The sequence below is a fragment of the Hemiscyllium ocellatum genome, chromosome 5 (genome assembly GCF_020745735.1).
Source record: "Hemiscyllium ocellatum isolate sHemOce1 chromosome 5, sHemOce1.pat.X.cur, whole genome shotgun sequence".
NCBI lineage: Eukaryota > Metazoa > Chordata > Chondrichthyes > Orectolobiformes > Hemiscylliidae > Hemiscyllium > Hemiscyllium ocellatum.
Genome location: NC_083405.1, coordinates 71,547,137 through 71,572,055, shown reverse-complemented (window position 1 = coordinate 71,572,055; position 24,919 = coordinate 71,547,137). Strand labels below are relative to the sequence as shown.

Here is a 24,919-nt window from a genome sequence, read left to right as displayed (position 1 = left end):
ATGTTGTGTTATCAGTGCAAAAGATGTAGGAAGTAATATTTCAAAAGAACTGTTTAGTTGCACAAGATCAGATGGAAAACTGTGCCAAAACAGAACAAAGGGAAACTATTCAACATGTCCAGGCAACATTTGTGGAGAAGGGAAACTAACTTTTCAGAACCTGCTGAGACCTGAAATGTTAAATGCTTTTCTCTTTTTAGATTCCCTCCAAATTGCTGAGTACAAGTGTTTTACTTTGTTTCCTAGTTTTGACATGTGTTGTGTTTGATTTTGTGGAATTGAGCTGTTGAGCTATTTATGATAGCCTGGCAGAATATGACCCAAATCTTCTATTTATCTTCCAATGTATGTGGTAAAATGTCTCCACCACTTGAACCAGAAGAATTCCAACATTTGCTCAACTGTATACCATGAATTACTGCTAACCTGTGGTACTAGATCAATTGTTGGAAAGGCAACTAGAAGTTAGAGTTGACTCTCTACACATTTGTATTGTCAGGTTTAATGTGTAAAATATAAAAACTTTGCATTTGCATCAACTGATTATCCTAATTTTTCCTTTGCAGAAATGCATCGACATACTGATAGAAAAGGAGTATTTGGAGCGTGTGGATGGGGAGAAGGACACATACAGTTATTTGGCTTAATATTATAAGTGTCCAAATAAAACTTCATTCCTAAGACATGCTGGCTTTGAATACAGAGAATGCTATTAGTTTTGTGATAAAGATGGGAATGTAAAAGATTGCATTCTTGAACTCCATTGCAGCCAGTCTGCTGCCTGCTGGACCTCCAGTAAAAGAGTGGAAACCACCAGCCAGTCACATTTACTTTACAGGACTGTTCTCAGGATTGCTACATTTCAATATGTAAATATCAAAAGAAACCCCTAACCTTAATACAGTAAAATGGTAAAAGAATTGAATCTTCTGCATAGGGGTTGCATGCTACTGCCTATCTGCATTTAAAAACCTTACTTCAGCTATACATGGCCACCACTGCTCTGAATGTAAGGGGCAGCAGGGAAAAACTAATTTATGAATGCAATGTTGGCAGCACTTTCCAAAAGCATACTAGTGAATTTGAACGAGCCCTTTAGAAAAATGTGTAATCTGCATTATCTGCTATGAGAAAAACCATTTGTATAGTGTGGTTCATTTTTTAATGTGTGATAAATAAAATTTAATGATTTCTGTAAATAGTGACTTGATTTAATACTTAATTTGGTGGGGTTAAAAAGTTTAGATTGTAAGGTGCAAATTGGATAGATTAACAGTGGTTTCATTGAGTACATTATAATGTAGAAACAATTAGTTAAAATATGCTAAATGCTCAATCACCTTGTTTACCAATTTTTAATGGCCCAGAGTACTTGAATTGATATAGCTGTCAAAAATGTGCTATTTTTGAATCAGTTAATAGAAAGATTTAACTGCACATGTCCTATTAATTCTTTCCACTTGTTTATTCAGCATTTAAATTTAACCTGTTAAAAAAAACAGTATGGCTGCATTACTCAACAATTAAAAGTTTGAAGTCAGTATTGATTAGTGATTAGACCTTATGGGGGAAAATAATATTTTATAGGCATAGAATTCATAAGGAGAAATTCACCTTTCTCTAATTAGATCCAATATTAGCTTGATGCCAAGAAAGAAAGAGTCTCTTTCTATTAGGGTTCTGTGAAGCTCATTGACCCTTGCTGATCAAATTACCATGAGCAAGGTTAAGTTTGCAGATTATAAAATTGGTCATATCTGGAGAGCTGACTGCTGGCAGATATTAGTGGGGTGGTTAGACAAGTGGCACATAATTCAATGCTTTGAGAAGTGTACAGGAGCAAGGAGACCTTGCTCCACATGTTAAAGAGCTCATTATAGCTGTGAGGTTCAAGAATCCATTTATACAAAGCTATGAGCTTAGATGTTTCACGTTGCACAAATGCTTGAAAGTGGGCTCTTATCCTTTCATCAAGATTAGAGTGGTACTGGAAAAGCACAGCAGGTCCAGCAGCATCTGAGGAGCAGGACAATCAACATTTCGAGCAGGAGCCCTTCATCAAGAATCCCTCGTTATTTTTTCCATGTCAAACCAAAACAGCAATATTTGAAATCTCATGAAAATTCAAGTTCTTTTTATTGATAATTGCACCAACAGCTCACCATACTGGTGTATAGTAAAAGTAGGTATAAAACTGGCAGCTTTTGAAAAATGATTCATTTTTACAGTATAAATTATTGTCACAGTAGTTTTAATCAACCAGAGTTGTTTAAATATGTTTCCATACAGTACATAGAAATCCTGAAATATAAAAGCAGCTGCCTATGACTGAGGCAGTTTAATTTCATGGGATTTCCATTTCTCTCTCTATACCAACATACTTAAGGGCATCAGCTTGACTGTACCTAGAAAAATAAAAAAAAAGTGATCAGTTCAGTCAAAATGTGCAGCAGCAATTTTCCAAACACTGAAAATTGTTCATCATGAACTCTACACCCTTCAGTTTTGTGATCATCTCTTGATGTTACTTCATTAGCCTCCAACTGTGTTAGACAAAAATACCATGGTGTTAGATTCATGTTTCAGTCGTCTAACTAAAAGGTAAATGTTCAAATTCCTGAAGTGAGAAATCCAAAAGTTCGAGTTGTTTCAAAATTAAGACAAAGAGGAAGAAAAATTTTTCAAAGGTAGTTGATGTTTGGAACACTCCCACAGAGGATTGGTTCATTGAATATATTCAAAGGTCCAGTTGTGTAGATTTTTGGTGGTTATGCAGCATTAAAGCCTCAATCAGATCAGTCCTGATTTTGTATAGTGTAGTAAGCCAAGGAACCTGCTCTTATTTCTTATGTTATACAATAAGCATAACCACACAGTAACACCTCTGCCTTCCTTCATTTGCATCATCTAACAATCCAGATGTAGTTCTCAATTATTTGTCAAAATTATAATATACAGTTTTGACAGAAGTTTAATGAAGAACAATTCCAATGTTCTATATTTCTGCCACTATTGACACTTCCATAACCTTTCAGGACAACGCATAACTTGACCAGATAGTTTACGCTGAACCATTTTGATATGCAACTTAATGTTTGAATTATTCAGGTCACCAGCTCTTAAAAAAAAAAGTGAAGCTGGTAGTAATGAGTGACAGTATCACAACCCTGAAAACAGGATTTTTTTGTAGAAGAATTTCTGCTCACCAAGATTTATTCCTACTTATCAGTGACTTGGATCACTGCATCTGAAATATTGGAAAAACTAAATTTACATGGATGAACCAATTTCAAAATTATTTGCTTTAATACTGCACATTCATCATCTGAAGATATGAATATAATCAGAACACTTTGGGAGAACAGGATTTGTTTCATGCTTTTGACAAACACTTGTACTGCAAAATAACAAAGTTCATACCTGTAGTCAAAGAATAATTCTTCTCCAGTCTGGATTGCTCTTTTGGCAAAGATACCAATTCTATGGTCTCCATTCACCATCATTACTAAAGATAAAAATATAAAACATATTTGGATAAATTCTAGATTAGTGCCAACTGTGATTCAGCTGGTCTGAGTCACCAAGTTTCAGATTCAAATCCAACCTCAGGGCTCAAAACAAAAAGGACTGACATTCCTTCACACTATTGAGGATGCCATCTTTTGGTAAAAGATGGCAATTCCATCCCAAGAGTTAAAGAGGAGCTACAGTGGAGTGCCCTGGCCAATATACATCACTCAATCCACAAAACTACTTCAATCTGATTGACTATTAAATGCCCTATGAAATGGCCATGCAAGCTACTCTGTTGTACAAAAATGACAAAAGGAATATGTAACCTGGACCATAGAAGTCCAAATAACCCTCAAGCCATCCTTCCAAATATATGGGGGCTTACACAAAAAGGTGTGTAGAGGTAAGTACAGACTAGTTTAAGAAAACAGCCTGCCACAGAAACATCCACTGAATCAACTTCGATTCGATCTGTTGGTTGTGAGATCGCTTAACCCTGTTTATCGAACACAAGCAGTTCTATGTTGTTATTTCACCAGTCAAACTCCATTACAATAAAATGACAAAAGCAGGAACAACACTGCTTCTAAGTCCCCCCCCCCCCCCCCCCCAAAAAACCTAACCATTATTTCAGTTCTATTGATGGATGCTTGCTTTAGGAAACATACCAATTTTCACAATTACAACAATTACTACATTTCAAAACTACTACTTTGGCTACAAAGTGCTTATACTTAAGACAAAGTCATTCTCTTCTTTACATCCATTAAAATCCATTTTACTCAAATTTTGTTCATAGATACCACAATCAACCAATGTTTAATTTGATTTTCTAACAGACTTAATCCTTGTGCTCAGACACTAAGGAGGGGGCATGTGTTTTGTTTTTATAGTTACAATACAACCACAAAAGGTTGTGTGTCACTTTTGATACACTTATAAAAGCAAAATGATATTCACCTTTGGCATAACAGTTAGGATTGACAGAATGGTTTGCAAATCGTATTTTGTTACCCTTGCGTGTTGCATCAACAACAAAGTCTGAAAAAGAAATATTATAAACAGTGACTTTGAAATTTTCATAATTCTGAATACTTTTATTTATTCAGATCATTTAATTTGGGAATGTTTATACCATTGTTCAGATTGAAAAGGAAGCTGCACATATATTTGTCATAAACTTTGCCACGGCGATCAGCTTCATCCTGAGATATAATCTGAAAAACAGTAGGATTAATTATTGCATCACCTACATGTTAGAAAATAACTGCATTGACAGCTGTGACATTCACAAAACTGTGATTAATTCAGAGGGAATTGCAGAGACTTTCTTCAAGGCAGCACGGTGGCACAGTGGTTAGCACTGCTACCTCATAGCCCAGAGACCCGGGTTCATTTTCCACCTCAGGGGAGTGTGTTTGCACATTCTCCCAGTGTCTGCGTGGGTTTCCTCTGGGTGCTCCGGTTTCCTCCCACAGTCCAAAGACGTGCAGGTCAGGTGAATTGGCTATGCTAAATTGCCCGTAGTGTTAGGTGAAGGGGTAAATGTATGGATGGGTTGCACTTCAGCGGGTCGGTGTGGACTAGTTGGGCCGAAGGGTCTGTTTCCACACTAGGTAATCTAATCATTAGAGGATAGTTCAAGTATGTGACTAAATTAAGACATTTGTCCACATTGTTCCACATCATTTGTGAAGCCACTTTCAAGGAAACATGCATCCGCACCTCTAGGTCTCTGTTTGGCAACACTTCCTCAGGCTCTACCATTAACTGCCTAAGTCCTGCCCTGGTTTGTCTTATTAAAATATGACACCTCACATTCATCCAAATTAAATTCCATTTGCCATTCCTCTGTCAATTGGCTCATTTGAGCAAAGTCCCACTGTACTCACAAGCTTTACTGTTCACTACACCAACTTTGGTGTCATCTGTAATGAAAATACTTCCTATTTTCATACTCAAATCGTAAAAATGACAAAAAGCAGTGGGCCTTGATAGGCCACCAGTCTAAAAAGCATCCCTTCATCACCACCTTCTTAAAGCCAATTTCCTGACTAGCTTTCCCTGGATCCCATGTGATCTAACCTCAATCAACCTACCATGCGAAACCATGTCAAATGCTTTGCCAAAGTCCATATAAGAAAGTGTTTACTGTCCACTTCATCTATATTCTTGGTCACCTCTTCAAAAGACTCAATCACGTTAGTGAGACATGAGGTCTCACACAAAATCATGTTGATTATCCTGATCAGTTCTTGCTTTTCCAAATGCATACAAATCCTGTCCCTCAGAATTCCCCTCCAATAACTTAAAACACTATTGACATAAGGCTCACCATTCTAAAGGCTCTGGCTTTTTCTTACAGCCTCTCAAATAATGGCACCACATTAGCCAACCTCCAGTTGTCCAGAACCTTACTTATGGCCTTTGATGAAACAAATACTTCAACAAAGGGCCCAGCAATCCCTTCCCCACAAAGTCCTGGGAAATACCTGATCGGATCCTGGGAATTTAGCTACCATTTAGCATTTTAAGACCTCCAGCACCTCTTCTACGATATGAGCTCTTTTCAAAAGGTCACAATTTATTTCCCCAAGTACCCTAGCTTTCATGTCCTTCTCAACAATAAACACTGACACGAAACACTCATTTGGTATCTTACCAATCTCCTACAGTTCCACACAGAGACAGCCACATTGATTTTAAAAGGGCCCTGTCTCTCCCTATTTCTCAACCCTGCCACTGTAGGGAAATTTATCAAACTGCATACTGTATCTGTACCGAAGACAAATTTTGTCCAATTAAATACTTGGACTGAAACCATTATTTTCCTGTTCCAAACAACATTCCCTTACGACTGATCACATCCCTCTCCTAGCATCAGTACAAGGATTAAACCAGTATTTTAAACCTCATTAGCACAAGATGACCTTTCAACCACGTATGTGCCATGAAACTGCTTATTTCCATCTCAGTTACGACTTTGCTCACCTATTATGAAACCCTTATCTATACATTTGTTAACCTCAAACTCAGCTATTTCAGTTCACGTCTGGCTGGTTCCCTACGTTCAATCCTTTACAAACTAGAGTCAACCAAAATCGTGTGGTCCATACCCAAAGTCTCATTAAAACGATCACTGATATCTATATTGGTTCTCATTTAAGCAATTTCTTGATTTTGAAAATTCCTAATCTGGTTTTCAAATCCCTACACAGCTTCACTCTTTGCACTCTGATGTTCTTCCAGCTCCATAGCCCTTCCCTCCCTCTAAATCTTCTCCTCTAGCCCCACAACATTCCCAGATATTTGTGACACTCCAATACTGGCCCAAGTACACCCAGTTTAAATTACTTCACCAGTGTAACTGCACCTTCATTTGTCTAGGAGAGTATGCTTGCTAGACATCTCCAACACATGATCTCTTTAAGGCAATCCTTCAGATCCACTCTTGGTCACCTGGCCTCATATGTTGTCAAGTGACTTACTATCATTTGTTTTATAGTACTCCTGTGAAGCAATTCAATGTTTTATTATGTTAAAGGCACCATATAAATGTTAGCTATTGTTAACAGAATGAACTGGTGCAAATCTGTGCAGAGAAACTGTAAAAATATGCTGATCAGTTATTCGAACAAGGAACAGAAATCAGACTTGTAGAACTGAGAAGTGGCATTGCACTCAGAAATTAAAAGATATAAACTCACTAAGTGGGATTTATTTAGGAGAGTCAATGAATATAAAATCAAGCAATGTTGAATTTGTGCTTGGGTACATCATAATGGTATAGTGCCGATTTTAATCGAGGCAACAACCACCTCCTGTTGGGGAGTTCCAGATATCCACTTCTTTTCCATACAAAATGATATTTGCTGTCATCATCTTTTATTTTAAACAGCAGGTTCTGCTGTTTTGAAATAGACCGCTCCAATTTCCATTAATCATCTTAAAAGGTACCTTATTTATTTAAACCAAATATTAATGTGCCAACTTAATTCTGTGGTAGTTCTATTCATTAATCCAGAAACCAACCTGAAGCGAGCATGCAAGAAAACAAAGTAGTTTCCACATGTATTTGTTTCAGCTTTGGAAATGAGGCTGAAATACAATCACACTTACTGAAAATGAATCTTCTCAGATGTATTGTCAGTTATGAACATTGTGCAGCAATCAAGCAATCCAATTTCAAGTGAATATCAGTCAATAGCAGGATTTGGAAAAAAAAGTGGTTATTTTACTTAATACCACTCCAAAAAAGGTGATGTAGACAGCTTGCTTCAGTCAAATTTAACAGTCCCTTTAAACTGCTTCCCCAGTTAAAGATCGCCACTTCATCAAAACAATTAGTTAAAACACAAGATAAAAAGTTAATTTTTAATATATGTAGAAAATTATAGAATAGAATCATAGAACCCTACAATGTGGAAACAGGCCATTCACACCTGAACAGTATCTCACCTAGACTCAAACCCCTGTCCTTTCCCAGTAACCCTGCATTTCCCATGGCTAATCCTCCTAACCTACACATCCGTGGACATCATGGGTAATTTAGTATGCTCAATCCACCTAACCCGAATATCTTTAGACTGGGAAGAAAGCTGAACACCTAGCGAAAACCCATGCAGACACTGGGAGAATGTGTAAACTCCACACAGACAGTCGCCAGAGCCTGGAATTGAACCCAGGTGCCTGGCACTGAGGCAGCAGTGCTAATCTAATCCACTGTGTTGCCCTTGCAAGCTTTGCAATTCTGAGATCTGTAGCATTTTAATGATGGCAGCTGCCACACATTTTTCACTAAGATGGTTGTACAAAAATAGGTCAAACATGCTATGAATCTGCACAAATAAACCTAGTTCAGCCAGTTTTATAAGTGACTGAGAATGTGCAATTACTTGAAAATGCCACGCCGTTCAGTACTCAAATTAGCAACAAATTCTGATACTTAACCCTAAAAGGAATGTGATGTTTCAACATACCTCTCCACAATATTCAGAGATGAATTCATTTTTCTGCACCGGTTCTTTGATGAAAATGCCCCATCCAGCCACATCAGATGGTGCAAGCAGTAAATGCTATCAGACAAAAACAGAAAACTTTTAATAAGCCATAAAATGACTTATAATGCAAATGAAACGATTAATAAAACAGATAAGACTGCCCACAGTGCAGTGCTCAGAATATTTACAATTAAGAGGGGCATTGTGGACATGAATTCATCATTGAGAGCTAGAGAGGGAGAATAATTGTAATATGGCTACATAAAGTACACGTTTCACAAATAAGTAATGAAAGATATAATAATTCAATAGTCTAATAAAGAAAAAAGGGGTTATTAGCTGCATTAATAGATAAATCCTTCTTTTCACTGCAATAGTTAAGATAGAGACAGAATCCAAATGGATCAACAAAGAATGGTTTGGGGCGAGTGGAGGACGAAATCATACTAAAAACAGTATTCTACAGACTACTAATATTGGAAGGGAAGTTGAAGAACAAAATAAGAAAATCTATAAAATGAATTTTTAAAAATTGCAAACTGTAATAGTTTCCAAATAAAAAAGTACCACATTCAGGATTCCTTTCTAATTCAAAGGTAGGAATCAGTGTTGGATCCAGTGATGGAAATGAACCAGAACAAATAAGATTAGAGAATCAAAAGGTAAAAAAAAAAACCAAGCAATTGAAAAAATTACTTAGGACAAGAATAGAATAATGAACTGGCATAAGAAACAAAGTGTGACATAGAATGAAAACAGAACTAGAAAAGAAATTAGTGGGAAGACTGTAGAGAACATTTTAAAAATATAATCAAAAGTTCAAACCAAATGCATTCTACCAAAAGGCAGAAAGAAACTAGTCAATAAATAAAATCCATCCCCAAATAAAAATAGTTGGGGTAAAATGAAAACTAAAAATAAAAAATTTGTACAAGTACTCCTTATAATCTCCAAATACAACACCCTTTCGTAATAAATTTGCTTTATCAACATCTTTTGAAATTCTGCAATCAAAGTGACAATTTAGTGACGGAAGTAGTAAGTAAATTCACTAAGCTAAGCAGCAAGTTCCATGCCCACAAAAACGTGATACTCAAGTAGAACAAAATGGGCCAACAGTATTTATCAATTGCTTCAACGGAGGATATGTGTACAAGTTTCTCAAAGCAGAAAAACTTAATTCTTCATGCTGATGTTTTGAATAAGTGTGCATAATCAATCAATCACAACACATCCAGAAATAGAGTCCTTCATCGGTTTGTTACCATGTAGAAGTACACATCCTGGACACCTTTTTAGAAAATAGATGAGAATTACATTATAATCAAATGACAATTTGTCCTTTCGTCTAACTCCCATGAGGTGGTGTAAACGTGCAGTATCTAGAGTTAATCACAGGAACGGCAAGCTTAATTAACAATAACTCACTAGCTTTAATTTCATTCCTTAATGCAGGGACTGGGTTTTAGCTTCATTTTGACAGTCAGCACTGCTCAGATTTAATTTGGGATAACTGATCCATAATCACATACAAATTTAACCTAGAAAAAAATGGAGCACTAGGCAGCCATTTGGCCCTAAAACCTCTTAAAACTTCTCCAGGACACACCTCAAGCTAACTGGTCTACAGCTTCTTGCTATTGCCACCCCATTCTGAATAACAGAGGTATATTTGCTACTTTCCACACTGATGGACTATTTCCAGAATATAGCAAATTATGGAAAATTAACAGTAATACATGAACTTGATTAACTATTTCTTTAGAATCCTAGGATGAGGCCCACCAGGACTTGGACACTTGTCAACCTGCTGCCCTATTAGTTAGCTCAGTATTGCTTCCCTCATGATCATAATTTTACTAAGCTCCTCATTCCTTTCCAACTGCTAATTTATGGCTATTGTTGGGATATTTTTGTATCTGACACATAAAAGCTTGATTAGATAGTTTGAAAATACCAGCCAAAGATTTATTTGTCATGGTGATAGGGGGAGGGAGTGTGCAGGGTCAACATGGAAATACATTATATCGATGCAAGAATGCCTACATTATAAATCTCATCAGGGTATTATGGCTTTAATCCTATGAACAACAGAAACTGTCAATTATTACCTTTTTGGATCCTCTTTGGATGCTGCAGTTCTTGCAGGACACATTCTTACTATCCCAGTGATCAGCAGCTCCACAGGTTTGGCACAAGTCAGGATCACACTCACGCACAGCAAGATAACAAGGACACTGCTTGGTATTACACTGGGCCTTGCAACGACAGCCAGGGAATCGGTTCTGACCTAATGGAGGAAATTTTGCTTAATAAAATATTGTTGTAGTTACTAAATCTTACAAGAGATCACATTTTGGACGCTCTCCATCTTAACAGGTTCACTATTTCATCATACCTGGTATTCAAATGGCTAAATAAAAGATCAGTTATTTATTTCACTTTAAGAATTAACCTTGAATCCAAATCATACACTAGCCAGGTTGCACAAAAGAGTTGCCTTCAAGTTAACTTTAATGCCATCAATCAATATTCACAGCATTACAATTTGAGAGGAACAACCAACAAATGAAATTGAAACAGGTATATAAAATGGTAAGTATGCATGTATGATCCATCACCTACAGTATACAACCTCAACAGATTCCTGCAAGTGAAAAAACATTGTTGTCCTTTTGCTTTTTAATTCTAAATTATTACTTATTCATCGGAACACAAATTTCTCTTAGATGGTTTGGAATTTAAGTCAACATTTTACCGATTAGTAATCAGATTTATTTTCATAATTCTAAAATATTAGCAATGACTCTGTCCACTGCAGTACCGTTTGCATTGCCAGTTTATAAATTATTCAAATGGATTACAATTGGTATGAAAATGCCATTGTCCAGAGTAATGGAATTACTGGAGACTCATTATCACCAGTAAGGTGCAAACAAATGCTAAGCAAGCTGAAAACAACATTTCATTGAATCCCACTAGATTCCAAATTAGACAGACCTTTCCTCGATTTCCCTTTCCGATAAGATGATAACCACGCTACAGAAAATGCTCCTGATCCAATTGTAACAATTGAGAAACATGCTGGATTTATTACTCCAATGAGCAATTCTTTATCAGCAAGGTAGAAATTAACAGCAAGATGCTGAGGAAATTTAGCAAAATCAAAGTATATTAGGAATGTACAGAGAGCATGGAGGTTGCATCATTGACTCTATTCAGACAAATTTTTGACTGCCAAGACTTATGAGGGGCAGGCAAAGCAATGGCCACAATCAGATCAGCCATGATTTTAATGGTGAGCAGGTTGAAGGACAAAATTGTCTACTCCTGCTTTTTCTTATGATTCTTCTCCAAAACCTGTCAATTTAAGCTTTTCTATAATTCTTAACTCTTGCATATTTATTTTCAAATCCTTCAGTAACCTGATATAACTTCTGTGAAGTGTCTGCAACTCTACTACATTAAAAGGCACTGTATAAATGTATGTTGCTATTGTAAATAAAACACTGGCTTAATTACATAGTCAATTAGAGGTTCAAAATTCCAATATTTACCATTGATGGAGAGTTTGCAGATTTCAAAACTGGTAGGAGCAGTGTATAAATCAATAAATAGGAGCAGGTTAAAAAGATTAAAGCAATAATTATGATGACTTTAATCTTCATATTGATCGAGTTAATAAAGTTATAAAGCGTAGCTACAAGAAATTCATTTCCTAGAACGAGTCATGGAGTCAAGTAGGGATTAAGTTATCCTGGATGTGGTAATGAGTAAGAGACAGGTTTAATAAATGACCTCAGTAAAAGATCTCCTACAAACTATTGCTCATAAGATGATGAATTTAAATATTCAATTTGAGTTGAAAAAAAAACAGCCATATAAAAAGGAGGCAAAAAAAAACCTGTGACGGCCCTAAAGACTGGGATAAATTCAGAATCCAGCAAAGAACAAAAAGATAGTCCACATTGGTTTACCAAACCATAGAGTTGTTTTCTCAGAAAGAGATGACTGGAAGTGGTTTAATGTGAGAGTCAGCACGCCTCAGGCAAGGAGAGAGGTTAGAGAAGGGCAATTCTCCATTGTAACATCAGCTGGTGTTGAAATTGAAACCATGTTATTGGCATCACCCTGCATTGCAAATGAGCCAGTCAACAGAGCTAACTGATGGGGGAAACTCAACTGTAATGGCGAACCAACTCATATATGAAAACTAACAATAAGAGCTTCTTTAAATATGTAAAAAATGGAGGTCAAAGTGGACATATGCTCCTTTAGAAAAGGAGTCTGGGGAAACAGTTATGGAGGAATTAAGTGCCATCATGATCACTAGAGAAGAAATAATAGACAAACTAGTAGGGCTAAAGACCAGCAAGTCCCCTGGTCCTCGTGGCTTCCATCCTTGAATCCTAAAAGTAGCAGAGACAGTGGGTATATTGGTGGTAATTTCCAAAAACCTTTGGATTCTATAATATCAAAGAATTGTCAATGTGACACATCTATTCAAAAGGGGAGCAAGTTAAAAGCCAAATAACTGTAGGCCAAACAGTCTAACACCTATTGTTGGAATAGGTTATTAAGGAAGTTATGGGAAAAAAAATCAGTCTTATCAAGCAGTCATCATAGCTTAATGAAGGGGAAATGGTGTCTGACTAATTTATTAGAGATTTGCAAGGAAATCTCAGAGTGGATAAAGGGAAACCATTAGATATGTTATATATGGACTTCCAAAAGACACTCAAGGCTGCGTGGGTTTCCTCCGGGTACTCCGGTTTCCTCCCACAGTCCAAAGATGTGCAGGTCAGGTGAATTGGCCACATTAAATTGCCCGTAGTGTTAGGTAAGGGGTAAATGTAGGGGTATGGGTGGGTCGCCCTTCGGCGGGTCGGTGTGGACTTGTAGGGCCGAAGGGCCTGTTTCCACACTAAGTAATCTAATCTAATCTTAAAAAAAAGGCTCTTGTTTTATAGTTTAATCTTCTATCATGCTGGGGATAGCATGCTGACATGGACAATGGGACTGATTAAAACGGAGGAAAGCAGAGTACAAGAGTAAGCTTGCCAGGACTGTAAAGCAACTGTAAAAAGCTTCTATAGTTAAACAAGGAGAAAAAAAATAATGAAGACAAATGCAGGTTCATTACACAATCAGAAACAAAATAGAACAAAGAAATGGCAGAGTAATTAAACACAGACTTTGTAAGGACAGACCACAAATTAATACAACAAACGGTGGAGAACGCAGGATTGGGAGAGGGAAGAATTAAAGGGAATCAGGGGTAGAAAAGGAATGGTGTTGGGAAAACTGATGGGATCAAAGGCAGAAAAAAAATCTTCACCGCCTGACATCCTACATCCCAAAAAACTTAAAGAAGTTGCCACAGAAAGTGTGGATGCATTTATAGTCATCATCTGGGATCCTATAGACACTGGACCTGTTCCTATGGATTGGGTTGCAACTGAGGAACTAGGAAAGGTATTAAGGTGTCTATATAGTCAATGGCAACACATCATGAAACTTGACACCATACAGGACAAGGTATCTCACAATAGTTTGAGTCATTAGGTAAGATATGAGTGTTGAAGAGAGCAAACTGGCATGCATACAGAATTGGTAGGAAACAGCAAGTGCAAAGTAAGGGTTTCTTTTTCAGGTTGTGAACCTGCAAACAGTGTGGGGGGGTGGGGGGACAGTGGGAAGTGTCCCACAGCGATCACTTCTGGGACCACAGTTATTTATAATATATATTAATGGTTTACAGGAAGAAGACAGATATACTGTCGTCAAAGTTGCAGATGACAAAACTTTTTGGAAAGGCAGGCTGTGAAAGGGATACAAACATACATTATACGGAGATTTATTGATAGGTTAAGTAAATAGGCTAAAATGTGGGAAAATGTCAAGTTGTTCATTTTGGAAGGGATAACAAATAGATTGAAGTGGCCAAAAACTGCAATACAAACGGTCCTGGGAGTACTTGTGGACAAAACACAGAAAGCTAGCATACATGGCAATCAGGAGGGTTAATGGAATTTAATCACTATTTCAAGGGAACAAGAGCACAAGAGTACGCAAGTCTTAATTCAAATATACATGGTAATGGTGAGACTATATCTGGAGTATGGAGCAGTTTTGGTCCCCTTATTTAAGGAGCAAGATTATTTCATTGGAGATAGTTCAGAGAAGGTTCATGAAGATGATCTCCAGTATGGAGAGATTGTCTAATGAGCAAAAACTAAACAGATTGCAACTCTATTCATTGGAATTTAGAAACATAAGATATGATCTCATCGAAACAGAGGGACTTGACAGGTTAAATGCTGAGAGGGCATTTCTCCTCATGGGAGAGTCTAGGACCAGACAGCATAGTCTTAGAATAAAGAGAACAAAAAGGAATAAACCAATTTAAGATGGAAATAAGAAGCAATTACTTCCCCTCCCCCATCAAGGGTTGAATGTCTTTGCCCCTATAGCTCTCTGCAGTAAGGATTTTCAGAGTCCCTATAGTTAATGCTGGGATACATAGATTGATCAGGAAAGCAATCAAGGATTAGTGGAGAAAAGGCAGGAAAGTGGACATGAGAAACTTCAGATTAGCATGCTTCTACTGAATGGTGACATAGGCTCAAGGGATCGAATGGTCTACTGATATTCCTATTGCTTATGGTCCTAAGAAAGACTGTTTATTCCCTCTACATTCTAGTCAAGTAAGCAAGAAGACAGAATTCCAAATGATACAAGCCAGTTAGCCTAATGTTTAGGAAAAATTAATCAATTTAAATGGTAACAAGACACTTTAACAAACATATGATTTAGGCAGAGCCAATATGGTTTTTTTTTGAGATGGAAATCAATGTTCCCAAAGCTATTTGAGGGTGCAACTCAGGGCAAATGGGAACCAGTGAAGTCAATATGTTCGGATTTTTAAAATGCATTCATTAAAGTGTCACATAAAAAATGTTGCATCAGAGAAGAGCATATATGGTTCAGGGCAAAATAGCAACATGAATTGAAGATTAAACATTTTCTGTTGACTGGTAGTTTCTGGTGAGGTGTTACTGAATAAAGAACAATACAGCACAGAAGCAGGTCCTTCAACCCTCCAAGGCTGTCAACACATTTTGCTCTTCCTGTTTATTTAGTACTGGTATATTTTATGCAACAATGCACAGGTAGGGATATTCAATGGGTTAAAATCAAGGTCTTTTGATAATAAAGATAAAGTCATAGTTTTATCAGACCATAGGGCTGCTCTCTCATTAGATGGCTCATAGGAGTTTAATCAGAGGGTCAACACACCTCAGACAAGGGGACAGGTTGAGGAGCATGCTCCATTGTCACCGCAGCCAGCTGAGTTATTTTTGTTAAATGCAATTTGTTTGTAACGAGATGTGTGAATTGTTGACTTTTTAAAAATAAAGCAAATTCCCATTCGCTGCTCCGTGATTCTCATCCCTGGCATTAGGTATCATGGTGTGCAAAGGACTGAACTCCATTCAACATTACATGATCAGTTGGCTCGTGCGCTCTTATGTGAAGAGCATCATGAAAGGTATTGTGAAATATCTGTGCTAGTGGACTCTGAAAAGCATAGTGAAAGTATCGCTACATCCGGAGACAATCTGTTAATTTGAAGTGTTGAGATAAGAATGAAGTTTCACTGGAATTGACTAAGAGGACAGTGTGGAAGAACCAGTTTGAAACATGGCTTTGTTTTTAATCAAGAGTTTTTCTCTCTTTTTGTTTAAAAAATGTGTTTAGATGTTAAAGAAGATCTGCAGACTCATGTAAATCTGTTCCAGTGACTATTCACTATGGTAACCAACTGTAAAATAAATCAGTACAGGGGCTTGGACATGATCAATCAGGAAACTCTGCACATGGTGGGTCAGGGGGGAGAAAGATGGGTGGCACACTTACTTCTGGTGCATGCCTAGGGATGTCATGAGGGGTTGAGTAGACTGTGCAGAAGAGACTCAAGGTTAGTCAGGGTCAGGTGTGAGTGAATGAGTGCAAGTGGGGAAGATGTTGCAGGAAATGATGGTGGGTACAGTAACAGAGATAGAGTGAATATCAGGCATGAACGAGAAGGTGGTGGCACTTTCACTGGCAAAGTGGAGAAGGTCATTGATCATCTTTCTACATTTTGTGTTCCTTCAGATGTTGAGACTGCATTGGCTGGATAGAAACCCTGGTCCAGGTTGCCATGGTTCCAGTAGAATGGCATCTTCGGTTGGCCTGGGAGAAAAAGGACATCCTGCTTCTACATCACCCTATCCCCATCAGCAGCATTGCCACATCCCTGCCCAAAAGAGTTACCAATTTTCCCTTGTCTGCCACATCCAGGGCCAATGTCAGGAACCACACAAGCCCCAAGCACTGGAAATGTGTCTGGCCTCTCACATCAAGATATCAGAACAATCTAGGGATTTGGAGCTATCCTGCCATGTCTAACCATTTTAACTTAATTTATCCTTACAATGTCAGAAACTTTTAATACCAAATTGAAACTGATGCTCTCCACTTCGATAATAATTTCTGAAAACTTCTGTTACTCACCAATAACAGTTTCTCTCCTTTACCCGCTGGAACTCTCACTGCCAACCATCCTCTCACGATATTTTGTCTCCTCTCTTCTGAACCTTGCCTCTCTTTTATTTTGGTTACAGGAGGAAGGAGGGATGGAAACACTACAGTAATGTAATGTTTGAGGCTAACTATACCTTAACAGCAGGTTATTCCATGATACCATTCATACCCATGCTGACTGCCAAGTCAACTCCCAGAATGCAAACAAGCAACATCTCAGCAACCTCTGGTTGGACAGTCCCACTTCAGGTTAAGGTTAAGGATTTAGATCTGAAAAATGTGAAAGCCTTTTCCCTTAGCAAATTCCAAGTGTGTACTCCTCTACCTACGTGGGATATTCATCATATTTAAGTTAAGATCAATAGATATCAACCTCCAAGGAAATGAGGACAGGAAAGGAGAATTTCAGCAATGATCATATTTTGCATGTCCAATCAGGTTTAAGGTGCTGTAAAGCCTACTTGCGCTTTGATTTCTTACCTTTCTTGTATTTTCCCATTATACAAGATGAAATGCACGTTGACTTGCAAGATGGTGCTAAGTGAAGCCAGCTTGGAAGAATAAGGTCAGGCACAAAAACAGGAGGGAGGCAGAACAAAAAGGGAAAGTCTGTGTGGGATGTAGACAGTGCAGTGCTGTTGATTTTTCATGATGGACATCAATAAAGCATACAAATGACATTTAATTAGAAAAAAAAGACACTGCAAAATGTAAAAAAGACAGGGCCGCAAGTTATAAATACATAAGAAGGCAACTTTAAATGAAGACTACCTGCCCAAGAGTTTCAGTCCATCCCTTCCCTGACAAAAACAAAAACATTCTAACAACCCAAACCTGGTCTGCCAAATATTCCATTGGTCAAAATGTTGAAGGAGATAGATTAGAATATGCTGAACATGACCAATAACGTGGCCGCTAATCCCCTCACAAAAACCCATCATTGACAAGATCTAGCACCAGATCAGCTGTACCAGCTCAACCTTCCACAGGCTACACAACCAAGTACTTGGCAACAAAGAACACTGGAAGTCAACAGAAGTCTTAATTTAATCGAGCAGTTAGCATCAAACTCCTGCTTTTGCCAATGATCTAAAATGTATTCTCCTATGAAAAGATCTCTAGTCTCCACAATAAATACAGATGGGGAAGCAGCCAGGTCAGGTCAGTGCCTCCTGCAGTGAAGAATTCAGGTTGGTGCATTCTTAAGTTTTTTTTTTAAAAAAAGTGTTAATATCACTTTGTTGATATTTTCAGGGATTATATCCCAGCATCAAAAATTGCCATGTAGTGCAAAACTAAATTGAAAAAAGGCCATGTAAGTTGCTAATAGTCATAACATTATTTTGTCTAGATATTATGATCATTGCTAGCCATGTGCACACTGGCTGGAGGGACTTGACAAAACCCACAAAATTATTGTCTATATGTTATACTTACATTCAGAGCTACATTGACAGAATTTTTCACAGAAGTTTTGAGCCATGACACAAGGGCAGGAACTGTCACAAGGCTGCCGTGGGTGGTCACAGGGTTGGTAGTTGTAAACATGATTGGAGGAACCATCTAGGAAGAACAACAGAAAAAGGAGATAGTAATCTATCAAAAGGAAAATATAGATTACTCTATTTAGTTTCAGAACAGAGGATGCATTGCAATATTAAGATTTAAATTTAGATTACTAACCTTTTTTCAATTGTATTTTTCTACAGTGTGCAGCCCACAACCTGAAACAAATAGAATTGATCTTTAGATGGCTAAAAGAATATAACACATAATAGTAAATAATGCCCACAATATTATCTATCTTGTTTCTTTTCAAACTACTACCAAGTTGGCTAAGTAATAGCAAGTATTAAATTTCCAATGTTTGCTACTAAATGAAGCCATTTTCTACAAGAATTACAGTTACTCAAAACAAATGACAAAACACTTCCATTCTTATTCTAGAAGCGCACAATGATTAGCTGAAAGTAAATACAGTACTTTTGCATTTTACAGATTAAGGAAACAAATTCAAAATATATTATACAACTACAAAACAGTAGAGAAAGAGAATAAAAATAAGCATTTATATAGACTGTAAAGCAATGAGAAAGAAAGAAAAAAGTTCACACTTATATTGCACCTTTCACTACCAAATTGTTTAATAGCCAATTAAGCTCTTTTAAAGTATAATCACTGTTACAAAGTCAGAAAGGTGGCAATTTGCAAATACCAAAATCCCCACTTTAAATAAAAGATAAATTGACCAGATAATTTGTTTTACGTTTTGTTTTGAGAGGTGGATATTAGCCAGCAAAGAGCCTCTGCTCTTCTTTTCAATATTGTCAGAGGATCGTTTAAGTCCGCGAGAGGGGGCCTGAGTTTAATGATTCATTCGAAAGAAAGCTGCAACGGGGCAGCACTCCCCTAATACAGCAGTGGGGTGTCAGCCTACATATATACACAAATCTGTGAAGTAGAGTTTAAAGCCACAACCTTCCTCCTCAAAATACTAGAGCTTCCTATTGAGCTACACAAGACTATACAGAATAATATAGAAATATTAAGCAATTCTTTGATTTTACATTTACCAAATGTTTTTGATGAACATTGATAACAATCAAATCACTGCAAATAATAGATGCAACAGCAATCACATAACAGAAATGAACAATTATAGTTCCAAAACGCTGAAAGAAGAGAATAATTGTAGCTAAAGGACAAACCAACAGTTTTGATGCAGCTTATTGAGATGTCAGTTTACAATCAAAGAGAAACCCTTGCAGTTAGGCCTCTCTCTCTGATGGGCTAAACCATGAAGTTACAAAACAAGGAGCACTGTGTCACATTTGACTCACCGTCTGTGACAACAGGTCCTGTTTAAAGGTTGGCCAATACTCAACGTTTAATGGGTTTGAGAACCAAGTCTTCCTCAGCCAGTGTAGGGTTATAAGGATTACGGTCACCTCCTGCGCTTGAATCTTGCAAATGATCCCAGCTATAAAAAGGAAACAGTGGGAATGACAATTTATTTGCATTGCCTTTTGCTGCAAGTTTGCAGCAGTTGCTTTGAAGCTTTCCAGTGAGATTAATCTTTGGATAATCACACATCACTTCAATTTTCTGTGCAATGGCCCACTGCTGAGGTAGCAGATACCTTCACACATGCCAAACATCTGCCCTTGACAGGAACAGTCAGCACCTATCAGCCTTTTGCACACATCTGGAAATGAACCAGCAGCACTCTTGAGTTACCACCACTTACATTCTGCAATTCTCATTTCTTGTTGCTACTGATTTTGAATGCTGGTGCACAGTTGGGAACTACTCCAAAAACATGCAATCCCATCAGGAGACAGCAGCATTAAAATTTGTTTGAGACATTGTCATCAGAAATCCTTAAGATTGTTTAGTAAAGATTCCAATAATTTAGAGGGGGGGGTACAGGAAAGGCAGAGTGGTCTTTCCAGGTAGAGACTGTGGGCTGATGGAAGCTTTCAGCAGCAGCATTCAGAAAGTGGAAGCTACTGTATTGTCCTAACCATGCTCAAAATGAGTATGCCAGTGTTAATTGAGTAACAGATGAGTAGAAAACAGAAACTGGGAAGGATTCAAGAAAGAGATAAAGCACTTGCATGAACCAAATCTGATTGGAGTGAATCAGACTGAACAACATGGTAAGCAGCTGGAGGGAAAGAGTATCACTAATCAAGAGCAGCAACAGGATGGAAGCCAGAGATTGTTAATTGGGAGATTGCTCAAACATAACTCAAATACAATATTTTTACTTTTCTCTCTTCTATCTAAAAATGTAATTTCTTTTCAAAAACAGCAGAGGTTCTTGATTTTGAACACCATCGTCACCAATACACCTTTTACACTTGACTACATGAAATTGTAAAAATAAAAGCAAATCAAGAGTGAGCACCACTGATGGGTGATTATCAGCAGTTTTCACTTGCGGTCAGATTTTACATTTCAATTCAGTTGGCCCAGCTTTGGTAACATCAAATGAAAACAGAATGTGTGGATCCCAATAAAGAATATTAAGCTGGTCCTTTGGATCTGTTGCATCGGAAACAGTTAGAGGAATTATTTATTTTAAAGCTGATGTTTCTAAGGTCAGATTAAATTACTTTGTATTTGATTTTATGAACTATGCATTGAAATATATTTTAAAATTCTCATGTTTCATGGATGGTCTTAATTGCATGTGACACACAGACAAAGTGCTGCAAAGATAAAGCAGGGATTTGGTAAGAATTAGCATTGGAACAGCCAGGTCCCAGTGCACTCAGGTGTCAAGAATACTGAACTAAGAACATACTTACCTATGCTTTCTCTTCTTTTTTCTAGGTGGTGTATCAGCATCCTCTGCAGGGACACGAGCCATGATATTAGATTCCTTTACTGCAAACTCATAGACCTAGACAAGACAACAACCAGCCTTAAAAGCTATGCAACATTTGACGGAGTAATAAATGGATCAGTACTTGATTCCTAAGAAATCTAACACTCACAAATACCTGGACTAGTTTTACAGTTCAACTTATTACTTTAGGAAATATTAAATCAAAATCAACTTTGACTGGCTTATAATAGCACTCACAACAACCCTAAATTATCAATATTCTGGAATCCTTTCCTTCTTAGTTTTGAAATTTTATTTGCATTTCATGCTGAGTTTTGGATTCATTTTCTTTTCGGAGAGTTGCGACATTGATTGAACCTACACTTTTCACACTCGGTTGCAACATTACCCCTTGTGTAAGAATATCAGGAAGGACAACCTTTGACTCAAACAGGAATAGCAAAAATATTTGCTGTAACTTTAAATTTTGAGTATTTAAAAAGTTTTAAAAAGGAATTTGAAGAATTTGTGTGCCTTTAAAGGAAACAATTATAAATGTAAATAATAAACGTTATTCTACATGAACTTGAAGCAGTACAAACAAAATATTCAAACAATGAAAAAGAGAAGCTGAAAGTTGAGAAGATTCTGGAAAGAAGGACACTATTGTATGGAAGATTGGATGGACAGAACCCTGTTTTCCAGCAAGTGTTATATAGGCAGCTTTGTCAAAGTTCTCAAAGGAACAGGACTGAAATGCAGTTTGAAAGAACTGTATGGCTGAAACTGGCACCACAGGTGGAATGAAGTGTCTATTTCCATGACAAACTGTTGCATCTTTTATTCCTATATAATTCATAATTTGTACTAACTGTGACTTTGCCTGTCAGTTTATTTTAATTTGCGCTCATTCTTGAAATTACTAAAGGTGACAAAAAGTTCAATCTTGTCCAGTAATTGTTTTGATTGGGACGGTTAGATTTACTTGTTAAATTCTTTTTAATGGATCCCCACAGGTACAGCCTACACGTATGAAACTCCAAATCAAATGGATTTTGCTTTTAAAAGACCAAATCTATTTTCAAATTTAAACAGGAAAATACAGGGAAGAGAAAGATTAGAACCGGGGTGAATTGTTTAAAAATTAGGATCAGACTATTCAGGCAAGATGTTAGGAAGCACTTCTATACATTAGGCTGGCAGATGTTTGGAACAGTCTTCCACCAATGGCATTGGATCAATTGTTAATTTTAAATCTGAGATAGCTCATTTTTGTTCAAAGATATTAAAGGGAGATGAGCCAAAGACAGGTATATGGAGTTAAGCCGCAGATCAGCTGTCAGCTAATCGAATAGTGGAACAGTGTCAACACCACCTGTTCCAATGTCCTATATTCCTAAATTTAGAAAACTCCAATTAGTGCAAGTGCACATAAAAATTCTATAATTCAATAAGTAAACAAAATTGGAGAATAAGGACAGTGAACCATACTCCTTGATAAAACCTTTTAAAAAAATATTTTATGCTACCTATTTAAAGGGCTTTACTAACCTTTTGGGATCCTGTACTTGACAAAAGGTAGCAAAACAAAATGTCTAGTTTTACTGACTTTCAAACAAATTGATTTTTTTTTTTACCTGTCCACATGTTTTGGTTCCCAATAACTTGGCTATGGCACAAAAGTTATTGTAGTAAGTGCCATGTAGAACTCGGAACAGTGAGGCCTCAGCTCCGCTCCACTCCACATCAGAAAGATCAGATGTCAGCTTCATCTTAACAGGGGTTTGACATCTGGAATTTGCCTCTGAATTGAAACAACAGTTTTTATATTAAAGGTTTCAGAAAGAAAATTTAATGAATCAGATGAGAGAAAGAAGTTTTAAAAGTTACACAATAGTCATTGTCCATGCTGCCATTGGTTATCTGCGTCTAAGTGGATTTCCTCTGGTTTCCTTCAGTTGGCCATGGGAAATGCAAGTTTACAGAACTGGGGTGGGGGGGTCAGAGTACAACACAAAGGGTCGGTGTGGAGTTGATGGACCTAATGGCCTCATGCTGTAGAGATTTTATGATTCCACGTTCAACTGATAACTTATGGGATTCAAATATTAAGAAAGAAAAATAAGAGAAACTTAATTTTGTAAAAAGGTTAATAACCCAAATTAACATATTCAGGCACCCTGGCAAAGAAGGCCCTGCAACAGCTTTGTAACATGGAGGCCATCTGCTCATGTGTGGGCTGTGAAGACCATCTTTCGAGTTGGGAGCACACACTTCATATTGTTCCTTTACAAGCAAGAAGTAATTTCTGTTTCTTCATTCTTTTTAAATATAAAAAGGTCAAACAAAACCAATTTCGCGCACCAGAAGAACTTGTGGTGTCATCCTTTTTATCCTCCTCATCTTTGTCATTTATTTCACCTCCAGTATCTGTCCCAGCCTCCCTGTCACTGTCTGTATCTTTAGACTCAGATTGGTTTATTGTTGGTGTACTGGGTCGGCTTGTGCTATTTGGATGACGTCCTCTGCGACGGCCACCTGGACGTTTAGGTGGTGTTTTAATTCGTTCAGCTGTTAAGGCCACTGCAAAATCCTTAGCTCCATCCTGAAAACAAACATAACACAGAACACAGTTGAGTTGTTGCATCAATTTGAGGATGTTCAGTTTTAACAGGATATCGCACTGTTATGAGGTCTTGGCCATGAAAAAAAATCCAATGGCCATTCACAAATGGAAACTCAAAAAACAGGAATGGAGATTGCTCTCAAACATTCATCCTGCAAGTTGTATCTTCAATTAAGACATCAAGACATGGCATGGTGGGTGCAGTGGCTTGGTTAAAAACTGGGTCTAGGAAGGAAGCATTGAAATTAATCCTCTAGAGTACCTATTAGAGATCTATTTAATCACCTTAGTAAAGTTACAACTTCTGAAGTTGATTTGATAAAAAAAAGACATTCATTCAATACTACAACACTACAAAATAACATACAGCCAGTCCTCCAGCAAGAACTTTTTAAATGAGTGAATATTAAAGGATATAATGCTGAAAAGATAGCTTGTAAACTGGACTACCAGAAGTGCATCAGAGTTCAGGAGAAAGAAGCAGGCATTGGGTTGGAGAGGGGCAATGGAGGGGCCAGGATTGACAGGGAGATCAATGGACAGACAATGAGACCAACACAAAAAGAGAAGAAATATAAGAGACAGAGGTTTGTGGCAAATCATTAATACAGATCTGATCTCTTATGAGAACACACCCTGACACTCAAAGGAGCATAACCAAAAACAGTGTGGGAGGAGATTTTAACTTTCCAAACATAAACTGGACTGCCATAGTGTTAAGGGTTTAGAGTCGTAGAGAAGTACAGCATGGAAACAGACCCTTTGGTCCAACTCGTCCATGCCGACCAGTTGTCCCACCTGCCAGCAACAGGCCCATAGCCCTCCAAACCCTTCCTATCATATACCCATCCAAATGAC

The 24,919-nt window shown here is 37.4% G+C and overlaps 2 protein-coding genes across 2 annotated transcripts in view; one reads left to right on the top strand and one right to left on the bottom strand.

Annotated features, from left to right (window-relative positions):
• LOC132815738 (cullin-1) overlaps positions 1-1,199 on the top strand; it is a 131,994-nt gene extending 130,795 nt beyond the window's left edge. Inside the window, exon 22 of the mRNA XM_060824852.1 lies at positions 567-1,199. Coding sequence (XP_060680835.1) covers positions 567-647 — 81 coding nt within the window. The 3' untranslated portion in view covers positions 648-1,199. The remainder of the gene's footprint in view (positions 1-566) is intronic.
• Positions 1,200-2,234: 1,035 nt separating this feature from the next.
• ezh2 (enhancer of zeste 2 polycomb repressive complex 2 subunit) overlaps positions 2,235-24,919 on the bottom strand; it is a 71,886-nt gene continuing 49,201 nt past the window's right edge. The window contains exons 10-20 of the mRNA XM_060824850.1: positions 23,800-24,040; positions 23,073-23,239; positions 21,416-21,510; positions 18,786-18,826; positions 18,540-18,665; positions 10,625-10,803; positions 8,493-8,588; positions 4,649-4,730; positions 4,474-4,554; positions 3,421-3,505; positions 2,235-2,405 (exon numbers count right to left, since the gene is read on the bottom strand). Of these exons, the coding sequence (XP_060680833.1) occupies positions 2,345-2,405; positions 3,421-3,505; positions 4,474-4,554; positions 4,649-4,730; positions 8,493-8,588; positions 10,625-10,803; positions 18,540-18,665; positions 18,786-18,826; positions 21,416-21,510; positions 23,073-23,239; positions 23,800-24,040 (1,254 nt within the window). The 3' untranslated portion in view covers positions 2,235-2,344. The remainder of the gene's footprint in view (positions 2,406-3,420; positions 3,506-4,473; positions 4,555-4,648; positions 4,731-8,492; positions 8,589-10,624; positions 10,804-18,539; positions 18,666-18,785; positions 18,827-21,415; positions 21,511-23,072; positions 23,240-23,799; positions 24,041-24,919) is intronic.